The sequence below is a fragment of the Centroberyx gerrardi genome, chromosome 3, assembly GCF_048128805.1.
Source record: "Centroberyx gerrardi isolate f3 chromosome 3, fCenGer3.hap1.cur.20231027, whole genome shotgun sequence".
Classification (NCBI taxonomy): domain Eukaryota; kingdom Metazoa; phylum Chordata; class Actinopteri; order Beryciformes; family Berycidae; genus Centroberyx; species Centroberyx gerrardi.
In genome coordinates, this window is record NC_135999.1 from 34945319 (window position 1) to 34958931 (window position 13613).

At 41.1% G+C, this 13613-nt stretch overlaps 1 protein-coding gene across 2 annotated transcripts in view; it reads left to right on the plus strand.

Moving 5' to 3' along the window:
• Positions 1-402: 402 nt before the first annotated feature.
• LOC139917980 (glutamate receptor 2-like) overlaps positions 403-13613 on the plus strand; it is a 129998-nt gene continuing 116787 nt past the window's right edge. The window contains exon 1 of one of the 2 annotated variants that reach the window (XM_078282750.1): positions 403-502. In XM_078282750.1, coding sequence (XP_078138876.1) covers positions 433-502 — 70 coding nt within the window. In that variant the 5' untranslated portion in view covers positions 403-432. The remainder of the gene's footprint in view (positions 503-13613) is intronic. The other variant, XM_078282749.1, reaches the window with a different exon arrangement.

Below are 13613 nucleotides of genomic sequence, written 5' to 3' on the forward strand. Positions count from 1 at the left end.
GCATATTATATGATATGCAGTTATGCAGTTATAATTCGTCAGTAGAAAAATGGTTACGAAAGGTTAGTCCTCCATCTTACAGAATGTTTTATCTGTATTAGTGTACTATCTTGTTATAGTCTACAGTCAGTATCTGGTCTCATAAAAGGAGTTTATGTGGAGCTGTCGGTTGCTCTCGGTTGTCTCTCGTGCCTCATCGGTATTCCTTGGCTGTCCTCGGCGCGCGCGCCCCGTCCAGCAGCAGCAGCAGCAGCAGCAGCAGCGGAGGAGCGCGCGCCTCAGAGGAGAGAGGATACGGCATCTGCAGAGCTCCAGACACTTCTTCCCGAACCTGGCCTGACGCTATGAGCTCGCGCCCCATGTGATGGAGTTGTCGGTTCGGTAGGAAACGTTACCGTTCTGTGGCGTCGCGTAAGGAACCTGTACACGACCATGAAGCTGCTACTCATGCTGACACTCTTATGGCGCGAGGCGTTGTGTGGTTCCCCGAGTGTCCAGATCGGTAGGATTCTCATCTCTGTCATCGCATCCACCCTCCCCCCGCTCTCCTTCTCCCATCCATCCACCTCTCTTTTCTCCTCCTTCTGATCCATCCCTCTTCTCCTCCTCCTCTCCATCCATCCCTCTCTCCTTCTCATCAATCTCTTTCCTTTCCCCGTCCATATCTCTTCTGTTTCTACCATTCATCCCCTCTCTCTCTACTGCGAGGCCTTCAGATGCTACAGCGGCTGCTGCAGCGTTCGGATGATTTCAATATTTGAAATATTAATGTTTTTTATTTCACCTTCAGCAGTTAGCCTAACGTTGTAACTACAGTGTGTGTGTGTGTGTGTGTGTGTGTGTGTGCCTGTCAGCATACTAGCATTGCAGTATGTGTGTGTGTGTGTGTGTGTGTGTGCGCGCGCGCGCGTGCGTGTGCTGAGGTGTTTTACTGCCATAGCTACAGGCAGGTAAATCAGGTACAGTAGGTCTGCTTAAACATCCATCATAGATGCTAACATCTCTCTCCCCATGGGTGTCCATTATTTTGGTGTAAAAATGTATTAATTGCCACCCTTTCCAACAGGAGCATTTTACATAAAGGCTGATGTTTCTGACCATAGCTGGCCATTGCAGTTTTCACTGCAACTATAGATTGCCACCATGTTTTCACTTCCTGGCCGTTGCTATAGTAACTGGTGATTGTATGGTAGGTAAAGTTAGGTGATAGTGGAGGACATCACTTCATATTTACAGCCAATAACTCTTAGTACAACATGGGCTAATTATCTATTTATGTCTCTGGATCTGTCCATAACCCTGTGTCTGTGTGTGTGTGTGTGTGTGTGTGTGTTTGTGTTTTTGTGTGTGTGTGTGTGTGTGTGTGTGTGTGTGTGTGTGTGTGTGTGTGTGTGTGTGTAACAAGACATATGTAACTCACAGAGACTCCTAAGGCCACTCAACCTCAGTCTACTCAAATACTGACATATATTTTCAATGTCTGTCTGCTAAATGGAAAGGTGCATTTATCCATAGAATTCCAAAAAATCCAGTTACATGGAGGGATATCTGTCTCCTACTCTCTGTTTATGAGGTCTTTATGAAATACCCGCTGGCCTGCATACTACCAAGGGTAGTGGAAACAGGCATTCCCTCCTCTTTGCAAAAAGCATATATTGCCAGATAAGATATGAATGAATATGTATTTTGCCTAAAAACTTAAATTGATTTCAAGCATGAGCCATCCAAGTTTTACACTGTGTTCTTGGACTTTAGAGATGCCTTTGGTACTTTATCCCACAAACTCATAATGGAGCATCACGTTACTTAAGGCAGAACATTGAAGTTGTGCGTGCCGTCGGCTGATTGGCTATCAGCTGTCCCATCCAAACAACACATCAGCTGATCAGTATCAGCTGACTCTCAATCACCACTCACATTCAAACAAGTCAATGAGGCGGCCTTTATAATCTGACAGCTCACACTCTCACTCTGCTGTCCATTCATGCCACATGCTGCTATAGACCAGGTTGCTGCAAAAAACTCCCTCCTCCTCCCCAACCCCCTCCTGCTATTATCTGTACACACGATGTTGTGCAAGCTATCACTGAGTTATGGGTCTGAGTCTGGTTGTATGTTATGGTTTTCATATGGTGACCTCCAACAGATATGTTCCACCTAGTTTCTTACAATAGCCACGATAGACACCACAGCAGGGTTGCCAACACACTTTCCGCGTATGAATGAAGATGTAGGCCATTTACCTTGTTCAGTGGTTGATTGTAGCATTAATTGTAGTTTTGATTGTAGTGTTGGCCCAGGCAGGTTGGTGGTGGCAGTATAAAGATGTTGTTTCAAAAGAACGCTAATTTCAACGTATAAAAATAAGACCATAATAGCGGTTGAAAAACTGTGTGCTGGCCTCTTCCTAACAAAAACTGAAAACTGTCTACCTGTGACGCCATATTAATTACCCACAGGTCCCTACAACTGTGACGGGTAAAGCCTTTCAAAATAAAAGCATCTTCTTAACGTTACCAATCATAATGCAAATTTCATTGATCTATTTTCTACCCGTCTATAAATTATATAAATTAACTAAGACATAAACCAAACCACAGGCAACAATTAAACTTGCCAATATTATCCAAATGGCTCCTACACATATATTGAATGATGTATGTCTACTATGGGGGTTTATTGGCTCCACGCAGAATGTCTTGCATACTGCTCAAGAGTACAGCCTTTTCCGCAAAATACTACTGTATAGCCAGTGGTACCACTGGTTATACAGTAGTATTATATACTCCGTTGACGTATGTGTCTCTGACTGTGAATTGCGGGTAGAGTGCACCTGAATGACCCAATAAAGTGGTAAATAAAAACGGGGAATTGGATTTTACATGATACCCAAGATGCCTTGATGTGACATTCTCACTCTTTGTTTAACCTTTAGGGGTCAAGCATATACAACAACATTTAGCCAATAAACTATAATATATAATTTGTAATATCAATTACAAAACTGATGCAAATAGTGTCCTCTTCATTTTGCCCTTGCAGCACAAAGTAGCTCTGTACCACTTGGTTTCTAAAATAGTCACCAAAAAAAGCTACTTTTGTTTCAGGCTTCATTTTGTTATTTCTGACTAAAAAGTACTTGAATATGTGACGAGATGTATTTACAACTTTCAAACTTGGCAGCATATTAATGTTTGATGACATAATAATAATGAAAAATGCCATATGTGCCATTTTAACTATAAACGCTGTATGTATTACACTATGCAGAATACATATAGAACAGAGACTAAAGTGGACATCAAACATTAATATGGGTGCTGACGTATTGAATTTGATGATTACATACAAAGTAATTGGTTTAAAACAGTATTTCTACCTATTTATAAACTTGAAGGCTAAACAGCCAAACTGGAAGTCTTGTTTCTGGTAATTCGAGTAAGAGTTACACACGTAGTTCTCCTCGTTCTCGTATCTCGGGTGCGCGCAAACGTGAGCTTTTTTTTCATATCAACAGCTACAGTGGCGATTTCAGCTAAATAATGGTGTAAATGTCGGTCTTATCAAGTCACTTTGGGATCGGTTGGGCTTCTGGAGACTTGGATTATGCTTGATGAGCTGCATGGAGCCATTTTATGGTTATTTTCTGTTATTTTTTGAACCGTGAAGTCAGGTCCCCAGCAACTTCAGTTGTTTTGGAGAAGGCTTTTACACCATTCCGCTGTGGAGCTCTGGGTCTGTTGTATGGACTAACTGTTCCTTTAAAATCGTATTTTTCATGTGCAAGTAAACGGCACATTTAACATGGCTAGCCTCTTGAAATTTCATGAAATAAGCACAAAACCTTAAAATGCAAATGCGTGCTCCATAGACCAAAAGTGTGAAAAATATGTGTCCCCACTATGAAAGGGTTACATGAAGGAGGCATGATTATAAACGGGAAGTTGTGTGACATTGAAATTGAGCAGTGGAAAGTAAGAGCATTGTGGTCAGGGTGGTGGATGGGCATATGCATTTGCCTTTAATACCGACGACCTGGAGTCAATTCCCAGTTTGTACAAAGAAGATTTCTACCGTGAGTCAAGTTTTAATTTTTAGCAAAGGTTTTTCTTATTTAACCAAGACCAAAATCTTTTCCTAAACTTAACCAAATTGTTTTAGTTGCCTAACCATAACCTTAATCCAAAATTTAGCTAAATTTAACCGTACCTTTAACCCAAAGCTTAACCAAAGATTTTTTTACTTACCTAAACTTAACCATTAACCAACCAAGTGACAATGCTGTGTGCAATTAATACTATTATCACATTTCGTGTCACAGTATACAGTTCGTGGTGGAGGAACGTAATCTTCACATAATTTGTGTCCAGAGCACATAATCTGCATTTCAGACTTAGTGCTCATTGCACAAAATTTTATGAGATCACGTTGAAACGTGTCTACTGGTTGAAGAATTTATTTTAATTTATTTAAAAGTGAAAAAGGTATAGCATAACATAAGGGGTTTGTGTGATTTTGGAGAGGTCTATGTGGATGGGCCTCCATCAACTAAAGCCACAAAAATGGCACAGAACACTTGCATTTGGACACCAAATTGCACTGCACCAGACATTTTGTATCAACACTCCCCTCTAGTACTCTCCCCATCCATTTAGGCGCAAGCGATGTCATAGCGAACGGGTGCAGGTGGGAAAAAATACGCTTATGCCCAACAAAATTGCGCTTGATCTGTGCAATTTTGTTGGGCAAAATAGGGAAGATCAAGCGCCAATAGAGTGAAATAGAGTGAATTTTCATTTTGGGGTGAATGTTGCTGGTGAGTGGGGGGAACAGGTCCAGAAGCCTGCCCACAAGGGTGCCGTGAAGGAGGAGGATACCATGAACAGTGTTTCCTCTTTTTTTTTTTAGCAGCGGGGGGAAAGGGTTTTGTTGTACCTGGGTGGTGCGCGCGGTCGGAGTGAATATCAATAGGTAATTAAAAAATATAAAATAAATTGACACTTGACTGCAAAACAAACTTTAGAACATACTCCACTCTCCTCACTTTCTGCCCTCTCTCCTGCTTCACTCTGCTCTCCTGCTCCACTCGCCTCCACTACTCCCGCCTGTCTACTTGTCTAATAAGGTTACATTTGAGAATGAGTAACGTTAGATAATTCTCTCACATCACAAATATTTGATCACGCAACCAGTAAGAACATTAAAATATTGTAGTAGCCACCACTAACGTTACACATTTTAGAACCAGAAGGCATTTCTTTCCCTTCAAAACTTCGGGGCATAGCTAAGAACCTTGAGCCCCTCCCTAGCTAAAGTAACGTTACCTGACTATCTTCCTCATCGACATCAGGCATCTTTCTCTTCTTGGAGAAATATTTTCACAAACTCATCTGAAAATGCAATCAGGAATATTTTAATACATTGCTTATATAAACATCGTTGGCAATTATTTTACCTACGTTTATTGAAGTAAGGCTGCGTTCACACAGCGTTTTTTCCCCAACTGCCAGCGCCCTTTTCTCTTTAAAAGCAATGGGAAGCGGCCGCAAGGCGCACAAAAGGCGGCCGCTCCCGAAAAGCGTTTTTTTCGTCAGAGCGGAGCGCTTTCATAATAGTTGAGAAATGTTCAACTTTTCAGAAAAGCGCCAGGTGACGTGAACCGTTTTTTCCCAGCCGACCAATCGCAATGACAGAGACGCTGGCCGTTTCCCATAGCAACAACAAATGTGGAGAAAGTGAAAGTGCCGGTGGAGAAATTGGACGTTGTAATAAGTGAATTTCCGTTACTGCAACAGCGATCTTAAAGGCAGTATGGATTATACTGGACATGTATTGGAAAAATCTGGTAAGCCTTTGCTTGTTGCACAACACTGTTTTGTCTGATAGAAGAGCTAACCAGCTGGTTAGTGAGCTAGCAGCCGCTCAGCTAACCAGCTGGTTAGTGAGCTAGCAGCTGCTCAGCTAACATCAGGTGACGTTGCCGTGATCCGCTTCTTATTTCTCCTCACAAAAAGCGCTCCAGGCAGCGCTTTTTCCACATCAAAAAACGCTATGTGTGAACACAGCCTTTTAATCTACCTTTCTCTCTCTTATCTTTCTTTTTCTCTTCTTTCTCTCTCTCCCTCTCGCCTCGGCCGGGTGTCGCCACTTCCTGTATCCGTCGTTTCAAATTAAAAGCCCTCTGCAGAGTCGTGTAATTGCGACTTCATGACGTTTCATAAAATTCTGAAGCAGCGGCGGCAATAATTTTGCAAAATGTAGGCTATATAACGGAAACTCTGATGAATGATTCAGGCATGCTTCCTAGACAAGACCGGATTGTCATGTCTAGCAGCCTAATTGCTACAGATGTCAGAGAGGTTCTGCCAAGTACTGCATCAATGTATAAACACTCCCATGTACTATAATGTTTTTTTCAATCAATGTACCGAACACCCCTGATGTTGTCTTTGTAAACAAAGGCCTAAGAGAAGTCTTGATTCTGGAAATAGCCTGCATCTTTGACCTTTCTAAAAAAAATTGATTTTTGGCAGCCTTGGACATGTCCATAAACTAGCTGTTACTGTAAAGGCTTGAGGATTGCAGGCCTGTCAGGAGCAAGAACTAAGCAGATACTGTTCCATCTGGGCTGTCACTCATTGCTGTGTGGCGGAAGAGGTGCCACCTGTACTATTAAGTGTCATAACTGTAGAACCTTGAAGTATTTGAATCCTTTGCTGTTATGTGAATACTGTATGAGGGTTGGGCTGAAAACAATAATTTTCTCTATTTCTACAGCATGCAGGTTTGATTTGAGACAACACCTATTTCCCTGTTGGTGGAGCTGTCCAGACCTAAAAATAACATTTTTTTGTAATGACTGACATTAATTCAGATATTTTATTATTGTGTATAAATATTGTGAACATAATGATGAGCATTATAGCCTCCAGTGATTAGTGTGATTTTGTTCAGATCCAACAACATCATTGCTTTATTTTCTGTAATGTATGTGGTTTGAACAGACTTCAGTCAATAATAATAGTAAAGCCTCCAGCTATTTGCTATGTGCTGCATGGAGACAGACATTTAACAATACACAGCATCTGATCTAACTATCCCTTGTGTGACTTGGTTGAGCTTGAATGTCAGAAGAAAAGGGTGATATCAGATTTGCCATTGGTGTTATCATGTGGGTTCCTCCCATCTTTCTTTTTATCCCGAGCCACTGGCTGATCTTCTCGGCCTTTGTGGCCTACTGTAATTCCTGACCATGAATCCCGAACTCCCTGAGTAAACTGGATGTGCCTATTAGTAAACTAGTAGTGCTTGAAGCTAGTAGTAAGAAAGTAGTCGATGTAGCTAATAGTAATAATAGCTAATAGCGTGGGTGTGTCTGCGTGATTACTTGATTTGTGCAGCGTCTTTAGTGAATTGGACATTAAAGGAACATTCCACCACAAAATAATATTTAGCACATGTAAAAGCTTGAGGTCTGACTATATGAATATGTATTGGTGACTGGACAAAGCAGTCTCTGTGTTAAATTCTCATAATTGCGGTTTCTGGAGTTGGAAGAGGCTGACACATAGAGATATAACAGTAGAGGGGACATGTCATAGAGAATTCCTATTCTGGAATGGGACCATATGGCAGCCATCTTACCTGGGTACACTTCTCAGCTGACTGTCATTGGAATCAATGGTGAAAGTGGCTTATGCTGCCATTATAATGCTAATATTTTTTTATTGAGACATCACTACTACTTTTTATTTAGCTCACTGTATGCAAGACAACTGTGACTGTCTAAAATGGTACCAAACATGAGCATTTTTTGTAGTCTGTAGATAAAAATAGCTAAACTATGTTAAGTAATTATGTTTTAAATCATAAAGATTATCTTCTGGAAGTATTTTAATGGTGCATTACTTTACAGAAACTATGAATCCTATTTTCAAGAAGACTTTATAATTCTCAGATTTCTTTGGTACTCTTTGGTACTGTCGTATTAAGAGTATATATGAAAATCTGCTTATTTTTAATGTAAAACCCCCAAATGATCTGTTGTTGTAGCAATAGACAGATGTTGGCAGCAATTAAATATCAACATCACTGAAACACACCTAACAATACACCCAGGTAAAATATACAATAAAAGGCAAATGTAATGCCATTAAGTGGTTAGTGTGACAGCTCTAAGCCAATTTAAGCAGGTAATAATGGACATAGGCCCTCACATTTTTTTTTTTACTTTATTGGCATGACATCTTAGCCTACAATTAAGATTACAATCCATAAAGAAATAATTTATATAGATGCCATCATGTAAACAAGTAGGCTACTACAGTAAAAACAAACATCTCTATCCACAGTAGCCTATACAGATATGCAAATGAATGATATGCAAATGAATGTTCTCTCTGTCTGACACCACGCGCCACTATGTGTCACTTCCATCATTAAGGTGCGTCTTGGCAGAAATAGCCTGCAATTAATAAAAAAAAAATCGGCGCATTTTCAGCAGCAGTGCCGCTACTGAGTACTATACAAATACTATAGAAAACACTATAGAACGTATGTTTAGCATGGCGGGTCGCGACTTTATGGTGGCGACCTGCCACAGTAGAATATAAACACTGGTTGGACATAATGCTGAATGATGTGTGCTGATTGTTCTCAGAAACAACGTGTTTGTATGGCAGCAGAGAGCTAGCCAACTAACATACAGCTGAAATGTAAAGATTACATCTAACAGCTAACTAGCTAACACATACCGTTACAAACTGTTTCAAATAGAACTCCAGTCTGTTGGCTACTACTAGCCAGAAATGTTGTGTTTTAAGTTGTGTTAGTTAAATTTAGCATATAAATCAGCCTCTATCTTCTACTCTACTGACGTGTGGAAGTTGATGCCAGCTTCTCTGTTCTCTTTGGTCCTTTTAGTGCAGCAGTTTGGTCCAAATCAGGACAACAGTGGTTGCTTCCCATAGACAGCTGTTGTAGTTGCTGGTAAACTGTACCCAGGTAAGATGGCGGACGGTTATCCCACAGTCTATGACGTAATGTCCTCTCTAGTGTTATATCTCTATGGGCTGACATCAAAATGATGTAATCCTCTTCCCTTTTGCTATTGAGGAAGAACTACAGCAGGTGGGGGATTAGAATTTTCTACATCCCGTCCTAAGGCGGAGCAGTCTGAGGTGGCGTTAACCACAGCCAGTACCAGACTTGAAGCTAGCTAACTTTAGCCAATAACCCAAGAGAGGATGATACACTGGGCGACACTGCACTTGGTGAGCTTCTTGTTGAATCGGATTTAGCCTGAATACTCCGCAGGAGAGCTGAGGGGAAGACAGGAGGAGAAGAAACTGAGACTTCACCACTGCTGCTCGTCCTCCTCCAGTAAACAGACTCTGCTCTGCTAATGGAGATAGACTGTCGGTTGTAATGAATGTGACTGTGCTATTTCTACTGGCATTAATGGCAGATGAAGAAAAGGACAAAGAGGGAAGACTCTGTATCATATCTCATCAAAGTTTTGAACCCCATATGAACAGAGCTGTGGGGCTGAATTAGCTAACTATAGACCTATCATGTACCTTTTGTACATTTTGACTTGTAAATTATTTGGAAATGGCAAATCTTGCTGATGAGCAAAATGGCTTTAGGAAAACAAGAGCTTGTATTGACCATATTTATTTAATAATGTCTGTTAATCGAGCAAGACTTCATTACGGTCAATCAACTTATGCTTTGTTTTAGTATGCATTCATTTCCAGAAGGCTTTTGACTGGGTTAATAGGGACCTTCTTGAATGTAGATTATTAACCTCTGGTGTCGATGGGAAATTTTATTCTGCCATTAAGGCTCTCTATCTCACCTATCTCACCTTCTGCATGTGTTCAGGTCAATGAATTCAGAACAGGTTGGTTCCCCACGCCTTTTGGTGAAGCAGGGAGATGTTCTCTCTCCAACATTCTTCTCAATCTATGTAAATGATCTACTTCTTCAAATTAAATGCTCCAATTTTGGGGTTAAAGTGGCAGATATGACTATTGGTATATTACTGTATGCTGATGATATTATCTTGCTAATTGAATGTGAAGAGGACAAGCAGAATTTGCTGAATATAGTGGCTTAGTGGTGTTGGAAATGGAGACTTGTGATAAACCAGGATAAAACACAAATTGTCCACTTTAGGTTAAAACATTCAAAGAAGCTCTTTTACTTTCAACTTTGGTTCATTTGCATTATGCTATACTAAGCAGTATGAATAATACCTTGGCTTGCTTCTGGATGAGCATTTGACTTTCAAAGAGGCAGTAAGTGTATCGAGTGATTCAGCTGGTAGGGCACTGGGTTCTGTGTTGAACAAAATGAAAGCCTATAAAGATCTAGGTTTCCATATACACAATTGTACAGGTCTTGTGTCTGTCCTGTATTAAATTATGCAGCTGGTGTTTGGGGCTTTCAGGAACACACTAAATGTGATACGATCCAATATAGAGCTATTCGATCATTTCTAGGAGTTCAAAAGCTTACACCGAATCTGGCTGTTTGTGGTCATATGGGGTGGGAACCAAGTGGGGTCACACAAGTGTGCAATGATTTGTTTATGGAACAGATTTATAAATTTACCTGAACATAGGCTCACTAGAAAAATATTTATATGGGAAATCTCCAATAATTATCCATGGGCCAATGAAGTAAAGTCTTTATTTTATATGACAGATTTATCCTATATTTTTCATAATAGATTAAGGTGTAACTTGCAAGAAATGAAAGCTAAGTTATTCCTTACCTTATGTATAAAGAAAAGTAGTCCACTGATGGTCCACTGGTATAAAGCTAAATTAAGGACATATATTACAAAACCCTATGTTATGTTAAATTTACCTAGAAGTTACAGATCTCTTCGTGCACAGTTAGGGTCAGGTACATTACCACTAGCCATTGAAACAGGGAGGTTTAGTAAATACTCCTGAAGATGAAAAACACATCTACTTTGTGATTTGGAAGAAACTGAGAACGAAATTCATTTTATGTTCTATTTTCCGGCTTATGTTGATCTAAGAAACGTGTGGTATTGCAAAATGACTTCCATCTTTATGAATTTCTTCTGGCTAACGTCACTAAGTGATAGTGTCATGTAAATCCATGTGGGCTGGGCACCCTGTGTGTATAACACTTAAAGGCATACTGAGCAGGATTTTCCCCCTTGAAATAGCATAAACTCAACCAAAAATTGTCATACTCAATCATTACTTATGGCCCATTGGTAGTCTGTTTGCAGCGAGCCTGCCTTCTGCCTGGATTTTCTAATTTCTGAATGTTCGGGACGTCAACCTTTTGGCAGCAGGTGTGTCCACCTGCATTCAAAACCACTGCTAAATTGTTTTACATCTAAAAGCCTCGCTGGCTACGAACTCTAAAAAAACAGAAAAAAAAAACAGAGCTAGTGTGTAACGTGAGCTGGCAGCTAGCTACCGTTTCATTGTAGTAGAAAAGCTGATAGGTAAGCTAACCGGCACTTACCTGTCCAACAGAAAACAGGCCAACTCTGCGTCGCTCTTCATCTCCACCCTGTTCAATACACTCCAATGGATAAAAGCCAACCCCAGATTCTCACTCGTTTTGGAAAGAGCCTTGTCTGCTTGGCGTTTTGCCTCGCTGTACTTTTTCACTGATTTTTACCGCTCTGGCAACAGCAGGGTGGAGGGGTCAACTTTGAAAGTTGTGTTTACAAACCACAAGCAGCAAAATCCTGCTCAGTTTGCCTTTAAATAAACTAAATCAATCAATCAAAAATAAGGTATACACTCACTACCCCCCATCAGAAATTTGCTTGTAAAAAACTAATTTTTCATCACAAATTTCTGACTTTAATCTCAGAATTTCTGAGTTTTTTCTCAGAAAATTACTCCCCTCCCCTCAGCTGTGGTAAAACAAAAATGTTCACCTACAATTGCCCTAACACTCTTCCGTAGACAAAGACTGCAATAACTTTGTAAATAAAGCCATATACGGCCACTGCACTACGGAGGCCAACCAAGGACAAACATTGCAAAGCACCATGCATAAAGGCTAATGGCTAAGCTAAACGTACCTACGGAGAAGTCTCGCTGGTTACCAGTCTCGCTTTGCCAGGTCTCACTCCCTCGTTTCATCAGTTATGCCATTAGAAAATGTACAGGAATGGGAGGGGGTGAGGGCTGCTTTTAAACAGCGAGGGAGGTGCCAAGCTTGTTTAAAAAAATGCAAAGCTACTGGATGGCCTGGGGGGAGCTTTTTCAGGACCAGAATTTGACAACATGCTTCAGAAAACAGGTGAAAACAGCAACATAGCTGGCCCACGTGTGGATATTATATTATATATTATATCATTATGTCTCATTGGAATCTCCACATTAGTTTCAGGATTGGGTATAAGGTCTGATATCGCTTATTGCTGGTTTAACTTAAAATAGCTGTGGTGGAATGCTCTGAGCTGGACTGCTGCTGATTGTCCCCCACCAAAGGAGGGACTATGGATCGGTCTCCGTCCGTTAGTGCGTTCGTTCGTTCGTTTGTTTGTTCGTTCGTTAGTTAGTTCGTTCGTTAGTTAGTTAGTCACACTGTAAATTTGACTTTCTGCCGCTAGGGGGCGGCTGGACGCAATACACACACATTGAAAAGACATGAGAACCTGAGAACCATGTGGACTCAATCACAGGATCACAGAGCCAGAAATTTAAGTTTAGTTTCTCCGCCATGTTGTTTCTCTGCTGAGATCAGGAGATCATGCATGTGATAAACTGAAGCTTGAAAAGTAAAAGTAAAATCTATACAATTATATCATATCGCTGTTTATTTATTTATATGCACGAGCTCTGTCCACCTGACAGCCCTCTGTTCTGTCGGCGGAGAGAGAGACACAGACAAGCATGGAGGTTTCAGTGCGCCGAGGGCTTAAGTTACTGCCGACGCTTCCCAGGAGCACGGTTGCGGCCAGTGCTGATGGCAGGGCGCCGATTTGTTCCCAGAGATCCGTCCGAGATTTTGACGCCAATGCATCACCGGGTGCCCGACGTTTTCAGCACCGATGGGTACCAAGGCGAACGGGGCTTGGATCGGGAGTATCAATGTGGCCCGTGGGCATGGAAGAGAGGACAAAACAGCGGCGGAGAGAGGAGACGGGACGCGCTGGAACGGAGATCAGTATGGATGTATTTGGACTATTATTCTGTATATTAACAGTCTACAGCGGTGTTTTTTGCCGGCTGGCTTGATGCATTTGGGACAGAGGGACCGCAGTAAGTCAAAACAAACACACACACAACACACAATCTATACATTTATTGCCGTTATTGCCCCTGATGAGTAGCCCTATATTTTTCCATTTAATTAAATTTTTATTTAGGCTACAAGAGCTTACTAGGCTATAAAAAAAAAAAATTAAATGGTCGAGCTCATTCATGTCAGTGCTTCGACACAGCCAGCAGATGGCGACAAAGACCATGAGTTCCCCACATGGGCTTTCTGTCAGACTAGGCTGCTTAGAGAACATTGGAGACATCAGACTGGGTTGATGTGTTGAAGTGAGAGTCAATGGAGAATTTTTGGGAGAGCGAGAGACGGTTGTCACCCCCTTTTAT